Consider the following 25,221-nt stretch of genomic DNA (forward strand, 5'->3'; position numbering starts at 1 on the left):
TACACGGGGCTCAGTCTCATGACCCTGAGATCATGACCTGAGCCAAAATCAAGAGTCTGATGCTGAACCAGCTGAGCCCCCCAGGCGCCCTCCATGTGCTTTTAGAGACAGATCTGAAGGGTCTGCTGGGGTCTCTGTGGCTGTGTCTGTGATGTGTGACCATTGGGAGAATTACGTGAGGAGGGGTCAGTCATGGTGCTGCAGGCACACACAGCTCCACAGTGAAAATCTGCAAGTGGTCATGGCCTCTGCCTTCCCCGAGAACTCTGAGGCGTGTGTGTCCTCTCATGATGCACTGTTGCAGGAGGGCTGGACTGTCGTTAACTGTCCCTGGTTCCTCTTCTTATCACTTAAAATGATGCATGACACTTTTGGGTGAGCTATAAAACAGTGGTCTCAGAATCTTTGGGCCCTTGACATGGAAGGTCTGTGTTGTTGTGCGTAAAGCATGAGGTGAGAGCTTGTCTGTAGGGTGCCCTCTGATGTATGGTTTTGCTTCCTGCAGGATGGTTGACTTGCCGGAAAGCAGAGGTATCCTATTTTTGTTCTTTGTCAAAACATTTTGGTGTACGAAAATGAAAGAGCCCTGGCGTGCTAGTGAAGGAAGTGCGCATGTTCCTTGGGTTTGTGTTGTAACAGTAGATGTTTCGGGTTAATGGCATGTGGTTGTCTGAAGGCATGGCTCAGCACTGCACTGCTGTGCTCAGTGGCCCTTTGTTACCTCAGGTGATATGTCGGAGGACAGGGGCCCCCTTGAGAAGTGGGAGGAAGGGGTCCTGTGAAGGCCTGTGGGGTGGGCCATCAGGAGGCAGCTGTAGGAACTGAGACCTGGGGGGCCCCAGGTGGGTGCGTGTGCCCGGACTTGGTGGCTGCCATCACGGCACCGCATACCCAGGTGTGCCCTCTCACACACACGCACAGGCAGGTGCTCTTTTTCTGGTTCACTGCTGCCTCACCTTACTCATCGCATTTGTTTGCTATGGCGGACTAAAGCATCACACGGAGTTCATGTATTTTTAAAGTCACCTATGGGTTTATTGGAAAATTAGCAATATGTACATCATTTTAGAAAGTGGAAAATGAGGCTGACTGAGTCAGGAAACTCACTGTAGCATCATGAGGAAGTAGGACACACTAGCTATGGCTGCACCAGCAATATGTTTTTCCTACTGGGAATAAATTATAAATAGCCTCTGGATGTTTGTGTGTCACTCATAACAAATCATAGTTTTTACATAGGGCACTTGAATGACAGTGCTGGAAATGTTTTCTCCTGGCGTTTTTTTCGGTAATTGTTATTTACTTGAAAACACACAGTAGATTTGATAGCAAAACAGTTAAAGCAGTTTGTTTTAGTGCTAAGGTATTTATAAGAAAAGTATTTTTAAAAGCTTTCCTATAAGATGGCGTACACCTAAAAGCTGTCTTTTAGTCTATGTATTCAGTGTGACATTTTACAAAAACAAAAGGCAGTGTTTAACTCCTCAGTCTTAAGAATATGAGTCATTTAAATATTTTTACAACCAAAAGTAGAAGCACCTTTGAATATTCATGTTTAATATTTACAGAAACTGAACTGAAATTGCAGCTTCTTTTCCTTTCTTTCTTTCTTTTTTTTTGAGAAGAAAAAGAAACTACATTGGAAAAGCGAAGGCGCCAGTGAAGATTTGCTGAACTTACTTTGGAAGGTGTGTCTGCAACCTGTGAGAGCCGGGCACTAGGACACCCGTGTTCTTTTCCGAAGAGTGAACACTCTGGCTGTGTCGCTCTGCTTCGTCTTCTTAGTTCCTTGCTGGGACTTCCCTGCATCCCTTGGACTTGTCCTCTTTTGCCCTCTGGGTCTGAGGTCACACTGAGCCTCCGGGCTTTCCGTGGCACTGAGAGTGGGTGCATCTTGTTGGCAGGTGGACTTCGGGGCCGTGGGCTCCCCATCGCCCACCCGGACGTTCCCCGGGCTGTAGGCTGCCAGTTGGCAGAGGGCCACGGCCGCCGTCTGCTTCTGCTCATCGCTGCTGTCCACCGCTCTCGTGTCCCGGGCCTTCACGGTATGGGTTGTTGATGGCACCTCAGCAGTGTCAAGGCCATTCTGGTTTGTCTGAGTGTGGTCTGGCCCATCTTCGGAACTTTCCATCTCAGTGTTTTGAGCAGCTGTGGTGGCAGGTTCTGCCTCTTGCAGTGGGTTGTGGAAGGAAGGTCTCGGAGTCAGGGCATTGCAGGGGTCTTTCACCGAGAGATTAAGAGGCATGTCCTGCAGCTCTGCAAAGTCCTTGTACACAGGGCTGTGAGTGGCTGGTTTAACCTCAGGTTTCTTGGAGAGGTTCAGCGGAGCTGTCCTGGAGCCGTCCTCTGGGCTGGAAGGTGTGGCCTCTGTACCACGAGAGGCACTTCCTGTCTCACCTGGAGCATCTCCGTTCATGGCGTCAAGGCTGGAAGAGGGAAAGAGAGGCCTTAGTAGGAACCTTGCTTAGAAAAGCTATTGTCTGAAGCATTTTGAGCACAACCAGACACATGCTTTGGAGATTTTGAAAATGAAAATTTCTTACCTTTTTGGAGACTCGTCTCTGTTTTCCAGAGCTTGGGAATGTGGGCACTCGGTGCTTTTCTTGACAGGCTTGAAGGCTGTCAGGCTGTGTTCGGGCTGATGGAGCCTTCCCAGGGAGCTGGAGGCTGGCTTGTCTGAGAGGCCGCACAGCCCGGCACATGGCTGACTTGTCTGTGTGAAGTTGGTGGGACTCGGCCTTCCTGGGGAGCCTGTGGCTGCGCTGCCTGCTCGAGGGCTCATTTTGGTTCCCTCTGTGTCCCTCTGCTCATCTTTGGAGGAATCTTTAGCCTCGAGAGTTGGGCTCTCCTTCTCAAACTCGGTGTGTTTTTTGTGGGTGCTGGAAGGACTTGACTTAGACGGACTCAAGGCCGGGTAGAGCAGGGCAGCTTCTTCCAGTAGGTGGGAGCTTTGATCTCTGGAAATACCTGAGACGGGTGGGAGTCTGAGACCGTAGGAGGAGAACGCAGACTCTGGTCTGTAAAACCCATAAGGGATTGGCAGGTTGGAATGGTACTGCTGAAAAAACCTGTAGTGGTCATATGTCGAGGGGGGGTTCAGGTGCTTCGGGACTGGCCCTGGGGGAGGCAGCAAGTGCCTCTGGTCTTGGGCCCCATAGATGGACAGCAGGGGGGCATCACACTCGGGTGAGTTCCCAGAAAGCAGGTAGGGTGAGTAGATAGTGGCCAGTCCGTGCTCTGTGTAAAAGTGTGGCGAGTACTCCGGGATCGCGGGGTGCACATAAGGGGAGATAGCACTAAACCCCTTTGTCGAAGGGATTTTGTGTGGGAACTCAGGAGGGAGGAAAGGTGAGCCAGCTTTCCATGGGTAGCTGGGAGCATGGAATGCAGACTTGGTGTGGAAGGAGGGGGCTTTGGCTGTGGGGTTGGGCAGTGCCAGCCCTTCGGGAGCCTCAGCATGTTCTGGCCCTTTCAGTCTGTGCTCTCCCACCGGGACAAATGCTGAGGGCCGCACGATGCCTTCCAGAACGGGCTGGGTGCCCCTGCTGGCTTCTGAAGCTGGACTCAGGGGTGCTGCTTCCTCGTGGAGAGCAGGCTTCTGTCCTGGGCACCTGTGGGGCCCACGTGCCTGCAGTTCCAGGTTTTCCTTTGCGTCGTCCTTGGCAAGGCTTTGCTGGAGCTTGGCGTCAAAGTGTGGGAGCCCGTTTGCGACAGGCTTGGCGGAGGTGGGCTTTGCTGCGGCATCTGGCTGATTGGTTTGCTTAGGGTCCAGAGAGTTGGATTTGGGGCATTTAGGGACGCGGTCCTGCTCTGACACTAAAGTGATGGAGTTTTTGCAGAGACCGTACTTCATGTGGTTGAAAAGGTGTGACTTTTCATTGCAAGTGAAAGGACACTGGAAACACTTATACTTAAAGGGCTTTCCTGGAGGCCTTGGGATGTAATGCGGCTTTTTTGGTTTTCGCTCTTTGAGAAGACTCATGTTCTTTCTTGTGGTGTAGGCGCTGGTGTTCTCGCTGGTCCGATCACTGCTGGCTCCTGTCTAATTATGATCTGGTGGTTGCTGCTTCTCCTTTGCTTCCTTTCTAAGTGCTTCTATTTGCAGACAGCTCCACGTGCTGTGGGTCTGACAGGGGAAGTCTTGCTCATTGGGGCTGGTGCTGCAACAGAGGAGCAGAGCCTTAGGGTCAGGACACTAGCCTGTTGGGTGGAGAAGGAGTTAGCCTGGCTTCGTAACAGATCACCTGGAGGTACGGAGGGGTCACCATCCTCGTCAGTACGAGGATGAGGTGAACACCAGCTGCTCCCTACTTGTAACCTGGCCGCCAGCCCCCACGATGTTCCTGTTTTCTCAAGTCTGACCTGAAAAGCATTGTCTTGGGGCCAAGAAGAGTAGGGTGCCCTAGTGTCAGCTCTGAGAACACCTGTAGTTCTTTGAGTTTTGGGAATCTTTACCCTGTGACCTGAGGCCTCTGATGCCAGGAAGGTTGTAGACTGAGGCCAAGTGACTGTTGGGACCCCCCTCCCCGCCATCCATGTCCATGGAGTCTGTGGTGTAGGTCTGACTGCGCTGACCGTGACTACGGGAGCCTGGTCTGTGTGGCACTCACATTGCTTACGTGGAGACGTAAGTGTGACACGGAGTCAGTGCTCCTTGACTGTCTTGTCCTGTTTAATCAGGTTGTGTTCTACCTGTTGGTACTTAGAAAAGAATATTTAAATATGCAGTCCCACCTTACTGCTTCCAAAATCAAATGAAAAGACAGCTTTATCTGTAAGTAGCATTTATGCTGTCTCAAATACAAATATATAAGTGCTGTGTTTATGTTGACTCAGATGGTTTTGAGATGCTCTCAAGGTGAGTTTCTGAGCCCCGTGAGGGACCGAACACTCTCCTTTGCTGCCGTGTTTCCACTGCCTACCTCATGAGCACCGTGGAATAAGTTCTTGCGCTTACCCCGTGCCTGCCCGGCCAGCGAACACAGATGCGTGTGGACAGCTGAGAGCATGTCTGGCCCAGGGCATCTGCTTGCCTTTCCTGACCTTACCCGCAAATGGTGGTGCCTGTTTGAGAGATGGTTGGATCGTGGTAGGACACTATCCTAGCCTTACCCTTTAGGAAGTGGGCCCGGGGCCGTCCTTGGCAATGTCCTGGGCTGCAGGTGTCTCTGGCCTTCTATACCTTCCCCCAGGGCCCTCCTCTCCCTGATCCCTGCCCACTCCCAGGCTTAACCAGAGGTCTCAGCCTGGTTTCCTTCAGAGGCTGCTCCGCACACCCCTGGGGCGCTCTCTCTGCCTCATAACCCGAAACTGAGAACAAAGACATGAGGCCTGGGAGGATCTCGCATGGCCCCGGCGGCGTGGCTGGGTGCCCCGGACCAGCCCATGGAGTGACTGTGTCTAGGAGCAAGCGTGTGGGTGGGGAGGCTGGAGGGCAACGGGAGGCGTCAGGGCCCGCTCTTTCACTCAAGAGCTTCAGCTTCTAAATGTTTTCAAACAGCTTAAAAATAAAGTTAAAAGGAAATGATTTAACAAAACTGTTTTCAGATGTAGTTTTGCTTTAAGGACTGGGCAAATGAGGTCAGTCCTGAGCCTTGTGGGATTTCATGGATAAAGCATCACCTTCTAGACCTTGGGTGGTTAGAATGTTCATTTGGAAAACAGCCTTTTAAAAACAGAGAAATACATATGGGAAATTGAAGAGACTTGTTTTCACAAAATAAAAGTTAGTTTCTCTGAAATGCCTTTCCTTGCCATCCCACACACTGTGATGAGATCATCGGTGGTGTGCAGGAGGGGTGGAAGCAGGTGGAGTTTGGGATTTCACTTGGATACCTTACATTTCTGAGAAAGCTGTCTGATTTTATTCTCAGCAAACTGGTTTCTCTACTCATTTATTCATATTCTTTAAAGACACAAAAAAGCACTCCCCCCGCCCCCACTGACAAACTGCTCTATCATCCATTGTTTCCAAAGATGGGTATTTACAAGAAGTGGTTTCTGCGGATGTCTGTGGCTCTTCTGTTGTGAGGAGTTTCTGCAGAGCAGTAGTGGTGAGGCATGTATTTTGGGTGAGAAACGAGACTTTTGGCTGCCCTATGAACGTGACTGGAGGGGGGTGTGTCGCAGAGCCCCGGGCAGCAGGCGAGGGTTTCATTGGCTCACCCTGCCCCTGACCTCCTCTCCCACCCACTGCATGGCTGCCGGGGCTGCAAGGCAGTGTCAGAGCCCAGCATGTTCAACATGTAAGCATAGCTTTGCGTCTTTCTAAACTTCCCCTCTTATTAAAGGGAAAAATGTGAAATAACTCTTTATGAGTTCAGCCCATACCTTGGGGGGTAGGTATGCTCTGGGCTATAAAAGCACAATTTCCTTGCCGCCTGTCGGGAAGCGATTCCAGCCAACCCGGGCCAGCTAGATAAGTCAGCGGGCGTGTGCCGGCACGTCTCACCATGCTCCCTGGTTCTGAAGGCGTGAGAACCTCTGCAAGTCAGGTTCCCATGATTGTATAGGATATGTTATGGCAAAGATCCGAAAAGTGATTTCATCACTAGCTGGAAGCATCATGATCAAAATGATGACAGTTGCAAAACTTTATCAAGTGTGAACCCTGAGTCTAGCGATACCGAGAGTGGACACAGATACACCACTGCCAGCATCCAAAACCCTGGAGCTCAGATGAATGAAAAATTCCCTCAGAATTTAGGAGATGATTCAGTTGTGTTAAATAACGATGTGTTAGTTTTAGAAGCAGTTTTGTTTAGCGCTGCTGATACTTTTAGGCAAACACATATATAAACCTGTGTTAAATTTATCAAACATTTATAGGAGGCAAGTTATATTTAAGTTATCTTAGTGTTACTTAGAAGAATAATTTGGGTAATAATTGGTTTTATGTTAATACATACTTTTTTTAATCAAATGATGTTGTGTGTAAAGTTCTGTTCTGAATTTTTGTTCTTTGTTCAGTTAGCATACAAGGACAGTAAATAGGTTCTCCGGGGATCATGCCAGTGCCCTAGGAGGTGAGAGTATTCCAGGGCTGACCTGTGGGAAGGGAAGCCTGCGATGGGCTCACAGGGGCAGTAGTGTTGGTAACTATGGGTAAACTGACCTCTCAGGGTTGCACAATTCACTAATTAAAACAAGGGAGCACAGCTGCTTCAGATGCCGATGGAGACGGGCGTATTCACTTGGTCATAAAAACGCAGTAATGTCAGAGACATAAGTGGGATAAAATTGAGGCTATTGTAAGCTTTCGAAGGGAGCAGCCTATATGGCATGATGTCAGTCTGCGAGTTCTCCTGTGAGGTTTACCAGGGTGAAGGAGCTCGACCTGACTGTCTGGGACCTTGTCAGTCTCGCCCTCTGTAGGGACGCGGCTTGTGACAGTCTCTGCCAGGCCAGTTTGTATCCTCTGGGCTTGGTGCTTGCTGGCAGCTGCTGGTGTTAAATATTCCCCAAAAAGGGTATTGTTGCCAAAACAACACAATCGAGAACTTTAACTGTTTGTAGTAGGTTTGGATTTGCATTGAGAGGTGAGGTTTTTCTGAAGGTACCGAGAGGTGTTTCACATATAGCCTTTTCCTGGAGACGGCATGTGTCTTTCTTAGTTAATCTGTGTCTGGAGAGCTGCTAATAATGCAGGACCCCTTTGATTTGGCTTTTGTTAGAGAACTGCAGTGTTAGCACGTTTTAAAGTTCAGATGTTAGCTTGGTCCTCAAAGGAGGTTTGTGTGTCACAATGTTGTTTACTCTTGATCAGCAGGAAGTGCTGGGAGCTGCTCCTCACGCACCTTCCCTCCCTCCCGTCAGGGTCAGAGTGGCTGTCCCTGAAATGCGGGGTTGCGTCTGTCCTCTGCCTGCCTCTGCGACATCCCTCTCGGAGTCCTGTCAGACTAAGCGGCCTGTGTACACAGCGTCCAGACCGAAGGGGAGAGACTGTGGGGGTGGTGACTTAAAGTCACACACAGGGCCCTGTGTGAGCTTCCAGAGGTTTTCCTATTTTATTTAAAGATGCCCGTTTTGTGACATCAAGCATTTTAAACATCTCCTTGCATTGAACTGATGTACTTTTTTTTTGCCTTAGAAAGTGCCGGGAGCCAGCCCAGGCTGCCGCATTTCTCCTCCTTCGGGGCTCCTGCTCACAGACCCGCCGGGCGTCTGGGCATAACTGCCCACACAGCACTTTGAGCAACCTGTGGTTTCGGTTGGCCACAGGGTTTTGTTTGCTTGTTTTTGAAGTTCTAAATTGCCAATGTACTATCTTTCGATAGGTTCCTAAGTGTGGACAATTAATGTCGTTGCCAGTCGTTAAGATAAGAATAATAGTGGCTGGCATGTTTCAAAAGTTTCTAAGGAGTTTGAAATCCAACAAACAGACAAGAGAAAAAGATTTTTTTTTTTTAACTTTGATAGGACACAATAGAGGTAATTATAGCTTAGCTTTATAGGACACTGCTGTGACGGGCTGGCTAAGTATGCTTGTCATGCGTGTTACCCTATGAACTGAACTAATGCTGTGATGGTCCCTTCGGTGCTGTCCGGCTGTCTGGCAGGGAGCCTCGTCAGGTAGAGCGTTTTGAAGGGCATGCTATAATTACAATATTGTGATGTGGCGTTATTGCATAACCCAAGGACACGCCATTGTCGCCTACCCACTGGGGTGTCGCAAGAACGAGATTTGTGAGTTTTACTCCAATTGAGCTTTTCCAGTGATTAACCGCCACTCCCTCCCAGACTCTTGGTTCTTTAAAATGAAGGATAAACTTCAGGACAACCATGACCTAGGGAGAAAGACAGTTTTCTAGAAGGGAGTTTGGAAGAATGGAGCTGGAAAAACAACTAGGGCTCTTTCTAGTTTCAGCCGGAGATCCCAAGTTGTAGACATAGCTCTTACTAGTAAGTGTACGCAGCTTTAACGTTGGACAGCCTGTCACCAGAGCCAGTGCCCCTTGGCATGCCTGCCTCGTATATCCCGAACAATACCAGTTTGAGGCACTGGGAGGACTTTGTTAATGTAAAATAAAGATAATAAATGTAGACAGAATTTGCTTAAATAAAATCTGACATTGGTCAGACTTGGCCATTTGGTCAACAATTATTGTCGTAACCGGTTTATGAGAAACTTTGTAAGGGGGAAAAAACCCTTTTTGTATATTTAGGGATCCTCTTAGGTTTTCTTTTGTTTTGGTAAGCACATGTCAAGACAGTACTTATTTTAGGGGCGCCTGGGTGGCTCAGTTGGCGAAGCACCTGCCTTCGGCTCAGGTCAGGATCCCAGGGACCTGGGTTTGAGCCCTGCATCGGGCTCCCTGCTCAGTGGGGAGCCTGCTTCTCCCTCTCCCTCTATAGCTCCCCCTGCTTGTGCTCTTTCTCTCTTTCTCTGTCAAATAAATACAACCTTAAAAAAAAAGATACTACTTATTTTAAACTTCAGAAAGTTTTAAAATTAGCCTGTAAATTCAGCAGTTGTCTAAACACATATGTATATATGTTTACATGTGTTTCTATATACATGATTTTTTAATGTTGAAATTTACTATAGTTTTAAGGTAAGGAACAGATAAGCACATACGTTTGAGTTTTAGTTTAAATTTTATGTAGAAATGAGGACTTAATTTCCAAATAAACTTGTTCGTATTCTTAGAATAAAGTGTAAGCCTTATTAAAAGTTTTGTAATAATGGTCTCCTTTCCAGCGATGCACCTGCTGGTCCTGAGTAATCCTCAGAGAATAGAGCAAGGCAGAGCAGACACCTGGCAGGTGGTTCACTGAGCCATATAGTTAGTTCAAGATACATCTGAGAGCAGTTTTGAAAGAAAACTTGAATTTGAGAAGAAGTCGGTACTTACCGGAGACGGGCAGTGCTGGGAGCGGTTAGGTCGGGAGCCGGTGGCTGACGGTGCCCAAGAGCAGGACCTGTTCTCACGCTCGCCTGCTGGCTGAAACTGGAGCCGGCTGTTCCAGTGGGAGGGGTTTAAGTGTAGGAGTTGAGCCCTCGGGGCGTAGAGATGCACCTGATATTCCTCCTGCCCGCAGCTACGATTCATGTGTTTGCACCCACCGAGCTGCTGAGGAGCAGCGTCACCAACGGGTTGGCAAGCCAAGCACCACTCCTGTGCCTCATGGAAGCTCCCTGCTTCGGTTTTGAGAATGCCATTTTAGTGCTGCCCAGACGTTCCTGGGCTGGAGGGTTAGATGTGTTTGCGGTTAGAATAGAGATTGAGAGAGGGTGTAGGTGGGACTCCGACCAGCGTTTGATGTTGTGACAAAGACACCGTGTGTGAGATCTTCTTCAGAACCTTCAGCATATGTAGTGGCAGCAGGTAGACTCCCAAGATTCAGTCTTAAATACATCTCCCCTCGGAGGCCACACTCACTGGTGTCCTTGCCCTGAAGGGTCTGAGTGAGCTTTTTATCTCTTTGCCTTTCTCTCCTCACCCTTGTGCCTGGGAATCTTTGCCTGCCACCCCCCTCGTGGGGGGCTGGGGGGGGACCTCAGCTGCCTTGCCGCAGGGGCCTGCCAGTGCACGCCCAGGACTGGCACTGAGCACCGAGCTCGCTGCAGGGCGGCTGTGTGCTGTTGCCAGGAGGCGGCTGTGTGCCTCTCACTGCCCCTGTCCTTATATGTAACAGAGATGCTGAATTTTTGAGCAAGTTTATCTCCCTCCCTGCTTAAACTGCTTGCTCTTTAATCCGCGGCTGTCAGTGAGGCTGGAATGCGGTGTTGTTTTGGGGCCAGGGAAAAGAGGTGGTGTGAGCTGGGGTCAGACCTCCTATCATGCACATCTGGCACGGTGGTGCAAGGTCAGGCTTGCCAGGCCAGATGCTGTGGGTTTTTTTTTTTTTTTTTAATTTTAATTTAAGGCTTAGGATTTTACTTTGCTTTATCTTTATATTGAATTCTTTAAAAAAAAGATTTTAGTTACTTTTGTCCAAATTGGGCGTCCATATAATTTAAAGGGAAAAAAAAAAGAGTTCTGTAAGTCTTGTCACAAAACAGTAGTTCATTGCTGTTCTTCTCACCTATGGCTGGGTAACAAGCCATCCCAAAACTTGGTGGCTTAAAGAACCACCGTTTTGTTAACTCTCATGACTCTCTGTGTGCGGGGGGAGTGTGGGCCAGCCTCCATAGGCATGGCATGCTCCATTGCGCTGGTCTGGGGGTCCGTCATGGTGTCATCTACTTTGTGTCCTGGACGACTGAGTCCTCTTTTCCAATGGTCTCACTTCCCAGGCCTCTCCAAGAGGGTGGTTAGTGAGGCACCTCTTGTGTCCTGCTTCATCTACCCGGACTGGAGGGGAGGACAGCAGGCCCCATGTCTCAGTGGGATGTTGCCAGGCGGCTGCCCCTCCCATCTCTGCCTTGGAGCAGCACCGGTACCTTTTCTTAGCTGAGTACTTTGGTGTTTACTTCCTTGATTCTAAATAACATTACTCTGTTGCTACTTCTGTTCCCTCTCCGCGCTTCCGGCTCCCAGTTTTGGATATTGTCTGCTGACTTCCCTTCGTGCATTGTGCAAAGTGAGAGTTTTGCCCTCTGTCTCCTCTGCCCTCATGCTTGCTTCCCTGTCATCCTGGGATTGCCTTTCCCTCTCTCCTGTATCAAAAGCCCACTTCTTGGATCCCATATCTTCTCTCTGGGGTTAACTCTTTACATTGATATGGAGCACATCCTGTTTGTAGGCTCCTGGGAAGGAGTGCAAGAGAGGCAGATTTGTGGAGACACTGAATGGTTGATGGTGTCTTTATTCTGCCTGGTTGATAGTCTGGCTGGGTATAGAAACCTGGGCCGAGGTTGTGCACCCTTGGTTTTGGAAGTGCTCTCCTCTGCATGTAGCTTTCAGTACTGTGCCTGCCCATTCTGACTTCCTGGTTCTTTCCCTCCAGCATTTTAATATGAACAATATTTAGAGAGCACGTGAGCAGGAGCGGGGGCAGAGGGAGGAGGAGAGAGAGAGAATCTTAAGCAGACCCTTCACTGAGCACAGAGCCTGATGCGGGGTCCATTTCACTACCCTGAAGATTATGACTTGAGTCAAAACCAAGAGTCAGACGTTTAACGGACTAAGTCACCCAGGCGCCCCTAATGTGAACGATCTCAAACACACAGCTAAGTTATAAGAACCCAACACTTGGAGCCTGTGATGAATGTTTTACTGTATTTGCTTTATCACAGAGGTCTCCTGGTGCCTCAGTCTGGGGTGGGGTGATTCCAGTGCTCCACATCTTGACGGGGACAATGCTTCCCATAGCTCTTAAGAACTGTGCAATTTTTACCTTTAAAGAGAAGAACTGTATGCAAATAGTTAATGACATGCCTGCTGATGTGTTCAGATGTGTCCCCCGCTGGTGGGATTTCTTCCGTCAGAGCCGAGTGTGTCTTATTCTAGAGTTTTATGCAGGTGGTGACTCCTGACCCTCTTTTTCTCAGTTTCCAGTGTTTTCTGCCAGCCATCCAGTAGGTGATTCTTCTCTGCTGCTGTGCTTTTCATTTTCTGGGAGCTCTCTTGTTCTCTAGTGCTCCCTCCACAGACTCTTATTCTTGGACAGTAGTCGCAGTGACTTGTTTCTCTGAGGGTTTTAAGGATGGTTTGGGCAGGTGGTGGGCATCTCCCGCCCTCTTACACAGGTTCTGTGTTTTCACTGTGGCCCCTCCTCTACTTCTCACCACATCCAGAGAATTAACTGCTGCCTTCGTTGGGAGCGGGGGCTTCAGGAGTCTGCTTCTTCGGTGACCTTCACGGTGCTCCTTGTTTTAGCCACCTCCTGCCCAGAGTTACCTGGAGCCTTTCAGGGGTCCCGTGTGTAGATGGAGGCTCTGCGTTGCCTCACTGGTGCTCAGGCGTGGCCTCCAGCCTTCGGAGTGTCGTCCCCGCTGGGCCTTCCCCGTCTTCATTCACCCTGTCACTTACGCCTTAAAAAGGGAAAGTGCTTTCTGTAGCTGCTAGTGGGATTCCACCAGCTATTCTGTGCGTTCAGTCTCCTCCATTAACCAGAAATCCTGTGACTGAGTTTCCGACCAGGGTCAAGTCTTCGGGAAGAGCACGGGGGTGGCAGTCGGCATGTATTGAGCATTCACTAGGTGCTGGGCACTCCACCTGTGTTCATTCATTTAATCACTGTGGCAGCTCTGTGCAAGGTATGGCGAGGCTGGTTTGCAGAGTCAGCACAGAGAGGGTAGGCGATCTGGCTCAGGTGATCCAGCCTGAAGGGCAACAGAGCCGACTCAGAGCAGGTGGCGGGGGGAGGGCTGCTCCCCGTGAGATGTTAATGGCTGTGCGTTGGCTCAGGGACCTGTGTGCTCAGAACTTCAGGTGGGATGCCTGGTGGTCAGGCTCCGGGCCTTGCTGGGCCTTGCTGGGTCTGAGTGTGGGGAGGGACCTGTGCCGTGGCTGTGGCTACTCTTGTGGGGGGCAGCAGTGGTACCTGCTGGGGGGTGGGCGTCACGGCCGGATGCAGGCAGAGTCCGAACTTCACCCCCATGCTGTGTGGGTCTAGCTCTTGTGCTCGAGCAGTGAGGCATGGTGAGAACCTGCAGCTGCTGCGCTCGGCTGCTCCCACTTGCTCGCCTGCCCTCTTGGCCCTGGGCAGTGGGTCTTTCCCCAGCCCCATCCCTGTCCCTGACCTGCATCCCTCCTGCTCCCACTTGCTCGCCTGCCCTCTTGGCCCTGGGCAGTGGGTCTTTCCCCAGCACCATCCCTGTCCCTGACCTGCGTCCCTCCTGTCCCCCCCTCAGCAGCACGGTCCGCACGTCTGCACTCTGTGGCTCCACTGGTTGCTGCTCTGTGCTTGGGCGCTTCTTTGACCTGGATCTCAGTCCTCCCTTCCCTAGGACGGCGCGCGGGAGGGTGCTGCTCGCAGGCTGCTGTAGGATCCGACGGGGTGCCCGCGGCCGCCCGCCACCATTGCACCAACAAAACCCAGCTGGGGAAGGAAACACATGGCTTCTCTAATTGACCTTGTAAGTGAATAGGAGACAGTTTTCATTTTGGCACCTTTTTGGGGCGCTGTGAAACAAGAGCTCTGTGGAGGTGTGATTCAATTTCTTTAATTTGGGTGGTTGTTAGAGGAAGTAAGCCCTGACCTGCTGCCAAGGTGACATTTGTTAGGGTCTCCAGGTTAGCACATGCTTCGTAATGTCCAGTCCTTGCGGCCCAGCCCTGGGGGGGGTCCCCTGAGAAGGGGAACAGGGGTGGTTCCCAGGCCGGGGCGTCTCACTGCCCAGGCTGTATCTCAGGGCCGTGTGAGAAAGTGACCGGGCTCAGGCCAGCACATGGTAGTGCACACAGTAGTGAGATGGTAGTGAGACAGTGGGGGCCCTTCCTGGCTGACTCCAGGCTCCCGGAGGGCAGCGCAGCATCGTGTCTTTCACAAGAGCACACAGGTGTGCATCTCAGGGTTTCTTAACTGTAATTTGTTTCCAGTTGGAGCCCCGTAGTGAGAAGCCCATCCAAGGAACCTTGTGTGACCTCTCCAGGCTCCTGAAGCCTTGGTTCTGCTTTGCCCTAGGGGGCTGCCCGTGGCCCCCACTGCTGACAGGCACCTGCGGAACACATGGGGGCCCTCTGCCCCTCCTCTGAGGTCTCCTCTCTGTGGGGACTGACGTTTCCTCCCTTGCTGCCAGAGTCTGGGTCCGGGTTTTATGCCGCCTTCTTTCTGTAGACTGAGGGGTAGGCTCTGTCCTCCCCCAGATCCAGTGTCTTTCCTAGGCTTTCTGGGGGTCTTCGAAAGCCTGGCAGCCTGGGGTAGGAGTTCAGGCCCTGCCCTCCTGCTCAAGCCACCAGGACCTGGACCCTGTCTTCTGGGATCAGGAACCTAGGAAGAAGTTCATGGATGTTCCTGGCCTGGCACCCTGGCCTGGGCCTGCGTGTGTCAGGATGTGCCCCTGTATGCCGAGCAAGCAGTGGATGCCAGGGACCTTGGGGGGAGTCCAGCAGCCCTCAGGGTCCTTGCCTTCCCCCAGTGTGAGGGCTTGGCCCTGCGAGGCTGAGTGCTGGGGAGCCTGGAGTGCTTGCTGCCGTGGTGAGGTCTCAAACCTTGCTCGTGTTCTGGGCACTTGCTTTCTCACTGTAGCAAAATACTGGGAATGTCAGTGGAGTTTTACTTTGTCAGACAGTAGGCTAATAGAAATGAATGTCAAGTTAGTTTGGCCATCTCGTGAGGTTAGGCCACGGCAGGTAGGAGTGTCGGGAAAGTTCTATTGTCAGACATTTATTTTCCTTTGATGAGCAAGTCTGAGATGTGTAATGTACTGCCCCAAATTTTAATTTGCTGCTTCTTCCAGTAATACCACCATGTGGAATTCTGTGGAACTGGGGCTACTTTGGTTTTGGAGGGGAGCACACAGGCCCCTTTTCCTGCCGGGCTCCCTGGTCTGTGGTGGGCAGTGCCCTCTCCCTGGGGCAGGGGCTCAACAGGGAGGGCAGTGTGGCTGTAGGCGGGGCTGGCAGTCTCTGGGGACCCGGCACACAGCTCCCCAGGCTCCTCCCTTCTGGCGCCTTCCCCCAAGGAGTGCGCGAAGCAGGGTGGAAATGGGATGTGGAAGCGACCTGAGCCAGGGTGGGGGGGGAGGGTTCTGTGTTCCTTTTGTTTCAGTGGGGTCTCGGAACCCTGTGGTGCAGCAGCCCTGCCCCCTCGTGCCCCCTGCGGTGTGATCTGTGTTGTGGCTTCCGCGTCTAAAGTGAAACCTGAAACCACGAGCTATGGGCTTGTTTTGTCTTGGATTGGGAAACTGATTCAGGTTTGTGAACTTGGGCCAAGTTTTGAGGATTCCCACAGTTTTCTTCGCCTCCTGTCCTCTCCCCACCCTGGCAGTAAAGCGGTGTTTCGGCGTTCTCGCCGAGGCTCCTTGCAGTTTTCCAGGAGCAGTCAGGAGGCTCTTTACCTCCTTTGTCCCGTTTGTGTTCGAGAGGCTGCTTTTTGCATATGGATCTCTGGGTCTGTTGACCACCACACGCAGGAGTCTCGTAGTTCAGTCAAACAAGGATGAGTAGAGAGAAATGATTGCACAGATTTCGTTTTTTCTTTTTTTCTCCCGACACAAACAACATCAGTGAACGACAGCTGGCGAGTGAGGGAGGTGCTCCTGGAGCCTCTCAGGCTCTGCTTCCGTCCCACCCATACCTGGTGACTCGGGACACCCCCTCCCCCCACCACGTGCTCCCTGTCCACCCCGGGCTCGCCCTCATGGCCACAGCTCCTCTCCGCTGAGTCCCAAGTCACCAGGTATGGGTTTCAGACGTGGCAGTGAGTCTTTTTCTCCTTTATTTCCACACATTTGTCTGGTTCTTTTTATGATCTTCCTGTTCTTTCTCTCTGGCTTCCAGTCCTGCTTGTATGTCTTTAATACAACAAACCTGTGTTCTTGGTAGTAGCCTTTAGGTTCTGTTGCCTCAAGTTCTTGGGCTTCTGGTCCTTTGTCGTATCCGCAGACTCTCCCTTGTGCTTTTCTTGTGTGATATAAGATGATTCCTTTTTGGCTTGTTTTCAGTGGGCGTGAGTTGCTCCACACCCTGTGGGGTGTGCTACAGTGTGGCTCTGTGCTGCTTCTCAGGGCACCCCGGCGGACAGCCTGGAGCAGGCTTCATGCCCGCCCCTCAGCTCGGCCTTCCCCCACTCCAGACGACGTGCGTGGACGGCCCAGGCTGGGGGCTTTGGTTTGTCATGGAAGCCCCCCCTGCCGCCCCGAAGGAACAAGTCTCCTGCCAGTCCTTCCTTCCACCAGGGGTCCCTGTGTGAGAGGCCCTGGAGTTGCCAGGGTCTCAGTAGGCCCAAGGCCATCTGTCCTGAGTCTGCCAGTAGGGTTGGTGCTGTTCTGAGGCACTCTGTAGGGTATTCTTGCCAGCAGTAATCAAAATAATAACAGTGACAGTAATAATTCATCTTCATTGAGCACTTGACTGTGTTCTAAGCTCTTAGATGAGTTATGAATCTTCATCGTCACCCCAGGGGACTGCAGTGTTTAGAGGAGAAGGTACGAGGCTTGTCCAGAGCCACACAGGCTGCCTGCCGCTTGCTTCTTCATCCCTGCGCCATGGTGCAAACGCTTCCTTTTGCAGGATGTTGCCACTTACTGCTGTGGTCTTGCATCGTGTTGGCTTAGCTAAGGTGGGAACCTCTGCTAGAGTCCCCTTCCTGCTGGTTCTGTGAGGGTGTGCGTGACTCGGAAGGCAGAGGCAAGGCAATACCACCTGTGTGCCCGTGATGCTGATCCTGGGGTGGTACAGACAGCCTTGTGGGTTAGGTGGTGGCCCGTCTCCCATGGGATCCCCTCCCTGGTCCTCTGGACCCGAGCTGGTTTGTGGGCACCGTGCCCACACTCTCCAGGCTCCACCTCTCCTCACCTGTCCTCAGGGGTCCCCCGTCCTTGCTGCCCCTCCCCATGCTCCCTCCCCAACACAGCAGAGGCACAGGGAACCAGGTGTGCATAGACTGGTCACTCGGGCCCTGTAGCCACATCAGCTCTGATCTCTGCATAAGTTTGTGTGTTCCTTGGCCTTACCCCTGGCTGACACAAGTAATTTATATTTAAGGCCATGAAAAGCAAGACTTAGACTACACGGATAAATCAGCAAATCATCACAGCAGTGGGAAACAGGTATTTGGACAACAGAAATAGGAGGCTCGATTCTCTGGGTTTGTGCAGAGCTCTGCACCACGCTCCCCCGGGGTACACGGTTCTTAGACATGTGCAGAGCTCTGCACCACGCTCCCCCGGGGTACACGGTTCTTAGACATGTGCAGAGCTCTGCACCGCGCTCCCCCGGGGTACACGGTTCTTAGACATGTGCAGAGCTCTGCACCGCGCTCCCCCGGGGTACACGGTTCTTAGACATGTGCAGAGCTCTGCACCGCGCTCCCCCGGGGTACACGGTTCTTAGACATGTGCAGAGCTCTGCACCGCGCTCCCCCAGGGTACACGGTTCTTAGACATGTGCAGAGCTCTGCACCGCGCTCCCCCCGGGGTACACGGTTCTTAGACATGTGCAGAGCTCTGCACCGCGCTCCCCCGGGCTACACGGTTCTTAGACATGTGCAGAGCTCTGCAGCCACCCTCCCCCGGGGTACACGGTTCTTAGACATGTGCAGAGCTCTGCAGCCACCCTCCCCCGGGGTACACGGTTCTTAGACACTAGGGACACTTCAAATACTGCACTGTTACTGGGCCATAAAACCCAAGTCTCAGGAAATTTCAAAGACTCTATATTGCACAGACTGCATTCTTTTACCACAAAATGGTGAAATTAAAATTCAGATACAGAAGATAAAGGTAAGACATGAATTTTTAGTTTGAAAACATACAGATCTTAATAACACATGAATCAAAGAAGAAATCCCAGTGGTAATTTTTTTTCTTAGGTAGGCTCCACGCCCAGCCTGGAGCCCAACGTGGGGCTTGAACTCACAACCCTGAGATCAAGAGTGGGATGCTTAACTGCCTGAGCCACTCAGGCATCCCCTAGTAGTAATTTTACAATAGAAATTCAAAGATAGAAATGAACAGTAACAAAATTATTACCTATCGAAGCTTTTGAGATGTGGCTGCTGTATGTTTGAAGGGGAGTTTAAAACCTTGAGCAGGAGTTGTGAAACTGGCCCGTGGGCCCAGTCTGGCCTTGGTCTGCTTTTGTATGGTCTTGGAGTCAACAGTGGTTTTTCCTTTTTTATATGTTGTTTAAAAAAAAAAAAAGATTGCTTGTGGCCCGCAGAACTGGAATATTCACACTCTGGCTTACCCTGCCTTAAAAGCTATGACAGCAAAGAAGGGGGGTCTCCAGTCAAGGCAGAGGGGACGGGACGAGACGGGATGGGAGCAGACAGCCAGGCAGTGCTGGAGATGCAGAGAGAAGGCAGGGCCTGAAGAGGGTAAGCGTTGGGCTTGTTTAGGGGACGAGAGGCAGAGTGACCAAACCATGTGGCGGGGAGCTGTGACGTATGCACTGTGGGGACTAGAAATGACATGGAAGAACATCTTTGCTGATATGTTTGGTAGCTTAGACAAAGTAGATGTCCCTAGAAAAATGCAATTTATCAAAATCGGCCAAGTAGAATAGAAAGGTGACTTGTCTGTGCTTCAGCGCCTTATATATGAACATAAGTATAATATAATTGGGGTAGTAGATACTGACCTTCCAGGGGTCTTTTAAAAATAGTTCTGTTGAGATATAACTTATATTTTATACAGTTCACCCGTTTAAGGTGTACAAATCAGTAACATTTAGTCTGATGGAGCTGTGTAACCATTGCCACCATCAGTTCTAGAATTTTCTTCACCCCAAAAAGGAGTCCTATGCCTCTTTGCTGTTACCCTGAAGCCCCCATCCTCCTCAGCGTTACACAACACTGATCTATTTCCTGTCTCTCTGGATTTACCTGTGTGGGGTATTTCTTGTACATAGGATCGTACGAAGTGTGGTTCTTTGGGACTGGCTTCTTTCACTCAGCATAACGTTCCCAGGGTCCCTCTGTCTTGTACGTGTGCTCATGCTTCATTTCTTTTAGTGCTGAAGAATATTCCGTCTTTTGGAGTGTTAGTTTGCTCTGGCTGCCTTGAGCTTCTCTCAAGGTCTGGGAGGCTGGAAATCTGGGATCGGGGTGCTGGCGGGGCTGGTTTCTCCTGAGGCCTCTCCTCGGCTTGCAGATGGCCGCCTTCTCCCCATGTCCTCACATGGTCACCCCTCAGTCTGTGTTTCTGTGTCCTGATCTCTTCTTAAGGACTCCAGTCATAATGGATTAGGTTCCACCCACACGGCCTCATGTTGCCTCGATTACCTCTTTAAAGGCTTTGTCTCTAAATGTAGTCACATCCTGAGGTGCTGGAGGTTAAGACTTAAGCTTTTTGGGGGATACTGTTCACACAACATATGGATAGACCACATTTCATTTATCTGTGTTACCAGCTGATGGACATTTGGGTTTTTCCACTGTTTGGCTGTTGTGAATAGTACTGCCCTGAACATTTGTGTGGATATAATTTTTCATCTCTCTTGGGTCTAGACCTAGAAATGGGACGTGGGGCTGTTTTACAGATTAAAGAGATGAATCCAGGGGCGCCTGGGGGGCTCAGTCGTTAAGCGTCTGCCTTCGGCTCAGGTCGTGATCCCGGGGTCCTGGGATCGAGCCCCGCATCGGGCTCCCTGCTCAGCCAGGAGCCTGCTTCTCCCTCTGCCTCCGCTGCTCCCCCTGCTTGTGCTCTCTCAGATATAAATAAATAAAATCTTCAAACAAATAAAGTGACTATACTATTTAAAAAAAAAGAAGAAATGAACCCATATCAAGAGTTAGAAAACTTGTGGCATGTGATGAATTCTGTTTTATTGTTAGTGATGACGGTGATGAAAGGACTGTTAGGGTCCAGTCTGTTTCTGCCCCGTGTTCGTGTAGTTACCCCGTTTTCTTCTGGTGAGTGTGTCCTCAGTATATTTTTTTCTATTCTTTTCATCATTTTACATTCCTAGATTTTAGATACGTGTCAGACCCAAAAATCCACTCGTTGATTTTTAGCTGGTGTGTTTACTCTGTTAACATTTAATCTAAGTACTGACATGTTTGGATTTGGGTCTGCCATCTTACTTTTGCATTGCTTTTGTGTTCTTAAAAAAATTCATTTTTTTTTGCCTCTTTCAGAATATGGTTTCTCTTATACCCTCCCCTCAGTCCTGTTCCACATCCTCCCCGTCTCTCGAGTTAGAAGTTATATATTCTGTTTCTCCTCTTTCTTTGCTTTTTGAAGAAGATTTTATATTTGAGAGAGAGAGCGCGAGCGAGCATACTGGTGCACATGAGCTGGGGGAGGGGCAGAGGGGGAGGGAGAGCGAGAGCGAGAGAGAGAGAGAGAGAGAGAGAGAGAGAGAGAGCGAGAGCGAGCATACTGGTGCACATGAGCTGGGGGAGGGGCAGAGGGGGAGGGAGAGAGAGAGCGAGCGAGAGAGAGAGAGAGAGAGAGAGAACGAGCATACTGGTGCACATGAGCTGGGGGAGGGGCAGAGGGGGAGAGGGAGAGAGAGAGAGAGAGGGAGAGAGAGAGAGCGAGCCAGCATACTGGTGCACGAGCTGGGGGAGGGGCGGAGAGAGAGAGAGCGAGAGCGAGAGAGAGAGAGAGAGAGAGAGAGAGCGAGAGAGAGCGAGAGAGAGCGAGCGAGCATACTGGTGCACATGAGCCGGGGGAGGGGCAGAGGCAGAGGGAGAAGCAGGCTCCCTGCTGAGCAGCACGACTGTCACGGGACTCGATCCCAGGACCCAGGATCATGACCTGAGCCGCAGGCAGCCGCTTAACCAACTGAGCCACCCAGGCGCCCTCCCTTATTTCTCTTCTTTGAATTTGTATCATGAACATTTAAAGTCAGAAGTTAGTTTCTTAAACCACCAAACGTCATACACAGCATACCCCAATGCTGGCCACTTCTCACCTGACGTGCTGTGATTGTCACGTTTGCATTCTGCCCTTTTGCTGAACGTTATGTGTTATCCTAAAGACAGCGTTTACTTGGACGTTTCTGTATGTGTATAGAATTTCTTCTGCCACCTCTTCCTTTTTGTATCTCAGACCCCTCCCCTTAGGGTTAATTTTACTCTTAGTTTTTTTAGACGTTCCTTCCCTAAAGGTGTTTTAGTAGCAATGTATCTCACTTATTATTTGTTACCATTTCTTGTTGACCCTCATTCTTGAGGATTTTGTTGTGTGCCATCCCGGACTGAAGTCAGCCTTCCTGCAGTGCACGTGGCCTCCTCTGGTGCTTGTGCCCTTGGTCGCCAGGGGCCAGTCGGATGGTGGTTCCTTTAGGTGAACTCCCTCTTCTCTATGGCTACTTTTAGGATTTTTCTCTGTTTTTCACATTTTCAGTTTTATCGTGGTATGTTAGGTGTGGACTTCTTTTTGTTGATCTTGTTTTATGTAGCTTTGTTTCCTATACCTGATTATTTTCTGTTGTTACTTCTGGAAAATTCTCAGTCATTCTTTGCAGTTCTCTCTTTCTATTTTTTCCTTCCAGACTCTGATTAGACCTTGGTCAGCCTCATTCTGTCTTCATCTTTCTTGTCCTTCATGTTTTCTATCTACTTTTCTGTCTTGGTTACATTATTGGTAATGTCTTCAGTTTTTTGCTTCATCAGACCCTTCCATCTCTGTCAAAGGCAGACATGTCCTTCATCCCAGCAGTGACACATATATTATGTACGTTAGACTTATATATGGTGCAGTGTGCACATGATCTGTATCTACACGGCTGTCTAAAATTGCCTGCTTATTTCTGATAATGTCTTATTTGTAGCTAGCTCTCTTCTCATTTCATCTTTTATTAAACAGCTCATGTAGAAATTTATAAAACTATTATGTGAGAAGTCCAGATATCTAAGCTTTTGGTTTAAATCAGGTGAGTTGTTGTTGTTGTTTTTTTAACTGACACTGCTGGCCAGACTACCCCTGTGTGGACACCGTTACCTGCCATGCTTGGCCTCTGACACCCGGCCAGGCCACCTTCGCCTGGACGACCTCCTGGCCACATGCTTTGGGGAACCACTTTTCAATTCCACTCAGGTTCCTAATTCTTGTGCTTGGCTGCCCCTCTACAGGGGTGCCCTTCATCCTGGCACCTTTTTCAGGCTGCCCTCCTCATGGACCCCTCCTCACCACACATGAGCTCTGATGCCAACCCCGTCCTTCCCTGCTCTGCCTGACGGTGTCAGGACTGAATTATCAGAAGGAGGAAGGCAGAGGTGTTTGCTGTTAAAAAAAACAAAAACATTCTTAATGTGGTGGTGTTTTAATTGAGGTAAAGCTCACATCATAAAATTCACTGCTATCCATTTTAAAGTGAACAGTTTGGTAGCGTCTGGTAACATTCAGTGTTGAACAGCTGTTGTTCTGTCTAGTTCCAAGACCTTTTCTTTTCTTTCTTTCTTTCTTTCTTTTTTTTTTTTAGATTTATTTATTCATTTGAGGCGGGGAGGGGGGACCAAGGGAGAGAGAGAGAGAATCTTGGGTAGACTCTTCCAGCACAGAGCCCAACAGGGGGCTCAGTCCCATAACCTGTGAGATCATGACCCAAGCCGAAATTACAAGTCAGACACTTAACTGACTGAGCCACCCAGGTGCCCTTAGTTACCTTTTCATCACCCTAAGAAGAATCCTGGTGCCCATTCCTACTCGCGCTCCTTGTGCCTCCCCAGCCCCTAGCAAGTACTCATCTGCATTCCGTGTTTGCAGATTTACTTATTCTGGAAATCTCACGTCGGTGGGATCATAATGACATGTGGCCTTTTTGTGCCTGGTTCTTTCACAGAGCATGTCTCTGAGGTTCACCTGTGATGGAGCGTGGTGTGTCAGAGCCTCGTTCCTTTTTGCATCATTCCTTTCTATGACTGAATAATACTCCATTATGTGGATGGGCCACTCTGCTTTCCATTCACAAGGGGATAGGCACGGTTTGTTTCTACCTCCTGGCCATTGTGAATAGAGCCGCTGTGAACAGTCGTGTATAAGTGTTTGTTTGCACACCTATTTTCATGTGTCTTGGGTATATTTCTTAGAGTGGAATTGCCTCTTCTCCCCAAAATAAATAAAAAATAAAGGGTATCTTTAATGTCATTGTTTTTAAATATTTGGTACTTCTTTAATTACAATTGAGATTCTTTATGAGAGAATTTATTTATTTTTTAAGATTTTATTTATTCATTTGAGACACAGAGGTACAGAGAGTGAGCGAGCATGAGCAGGGAGAGAGGCAGAGGGAGAGGGAGAAGGAGGCTCCGGGCTGAGCAGGGAGCCCGATGCGGGGCTCGATCCCAGGACTCAGGGATCATGACCTGAGCAGAAGGCAGACGCTTAACGACTGAGCCACCCAGGCGCCCCTATGAGAGAATTTATAGTTTAGTGAAGGGAGGTTGATAGTGCATCAAAGTAGCATGTGTTAGAATTTATATTTGACATAAGTGCCAGAGCCACATAAAATGTAAAATCTCTGTGTCCTGTAGTTTTACCTGTTGCTTTTAAGAATTGAAATTCGTAGTTTGGGCCAAAACTAAGATTGTGACATTTATGAACACGGAGTGGTGTGGTTGTACGTGTGTTACATACAGTGTACTCAGAAAGTAATGTCTGTCTACGTAGTTTATTTTAGACACTTTGATAATGTTTGCTATTTTAATGGAAAATATTTTTATAAATCTTCTAATGAGAAATCTTGCTATTTGGGGAAAAATGCTTTACCTACTAAAACGATTTCCACATCTTCCAGATTTTGTTGTCTGTTTCTGCTATGTTAGCTGTGGCCCATTTGATGTTTAAAACACAACACAGGCTGGCTGATTTGATGGGGGTTGCACGGGTAACGCAGCTGGTGGGTCCCTGTTTACTTAAATTTCAGATCTGCTTGTGAAAGTGGTGCATCAGCCTTGCTTCTGGGACACTGCCTTAAGAACGGTCTGGTTAGTTAGCTGCACTGTGTGGATGCAGGGCATGATTGTGCCTGGCTGAGAGTACCATGCTTCCTTTGTACCTGCTTTCCCACTTCCTGACCCCTCTGTGGGTGAAGACTGTCCAGCACGTGATGCACGTGTGAGGCTCTTGCTCTGTTGGGAGCCTCCTTGGGGCCGGGCAGGCGGCTCGGTGCATGGCTGCCCTGTGGCCACCCCATGTTGCAGGTGCTTCCCTGCCTTGGCCTCTCAGTGGTCTTGCAGGAATCCCTGCCTGCATCCCGTGGAAGCCATGGGTGGCCAGGGATGGTGGCCTTGCTGCCTTTCGCTTGTGGCAAGTTGGTGGCCTGCAGGTGCCATAGGTTGTGGAGAGTGTTTCCCCTGCAGGCGCCCAGCGCTGGCTTGCTGGCTCTCCAGGGAAGTGCATCTTGAGGCAGTGTCCTGAGAAGTGGCCCCGGTGGTCTGCAATGTAAGAAAATGCAAAGGCTTTGGTTTTTCTCCTTCAGGCAAGGCTGCTGTGTCAGAGTTCTCAGAGTTGCCTTGTGGTCTGGGTGTGGGGTCAGTGTAAGCCCTGAAGTGGACGCACATGGTGGAAATCGATAGAAACTAGGGTCTCGTAGGGATGCATTGGCAGCAGGGAAGTGCTTTGGGCTGATCTCGTGACTGGACTTGTGGAGATGAAGTGAGTTTGCAGCCCTCCTCACCACACTTGCTGTCTCTGTGTCACCTTGGGGGAGGTCATGGGGGCCGGAGGTCAATGGGGAAAGGAGGTCAGTGCGGGGGGAGGTCACGGTGGAGGTCGGA

General features: G+C 50.1%; 2 protein-coding genes across 5 annotated transcripts in view; one reads left to right on the forward strand and one right to left on the reverse strand.

The window, feature by feature from the left end:
* TBCD (tubulin folding cofactor D) overlaps positions 1–25,221 on the forward strand; it is a 161,039-nt gene that overhangs the window by 48,122 nt on the left and 87,696 nt on the right. The window lies entirely within an intron of this gene.
* Positions 1,074–23,276, reverse strand: ZNF750 (zinc finger protein 750). Of its 3 annotated transcripts, none has more exons than XM_027626124.2 (3): positions 23,109–23,276; positions 2,544–4,160; positions 1,074–2,426 (listed from the first exon to the last, which is right to left on the reverse strand). In XM_027626124.2, exons 2-3 carry the CDS (start codon positions 3,980–3,982, stop codon positions 1,718–1,720), a joined length of 2,148 nt encoding a protein of 715 aa, XP_027481925.2. In that variant the 5' UTR covers positions 3,983–4,160; positions 23,109–23,276; the 3' UTR covers positions 1,074–1,717. The 3 variants fall into 3 exon arrangements, with proteins under 3 accessions (XP_027481925.2, XP_027481924.2, XP_027481926.2); XM_027626123.2 differs by lacking the exon at positions 23,109–23,276 and adding an exon at positions 9,855–9,927; XM_027626125.2 differs by lacking the exon at positions 23,109–23,276 and having other exon boundaries at positions 2,544–4,642.

This window comes from Zalophus californianus, chromosome 16 (genome assembly GCF_009762305.2).
Source record: "Zalophus californianus isolate mZalCal1 chromosome 16, mZalCal1.pri.v2, whole genome shotgun sequence".
Lineage (NCBI taxonomy): Eukaryota > Metazoa > Chordata > Mammalia > Carnivora > Otariidae > Zalophus > Zalophus californianus.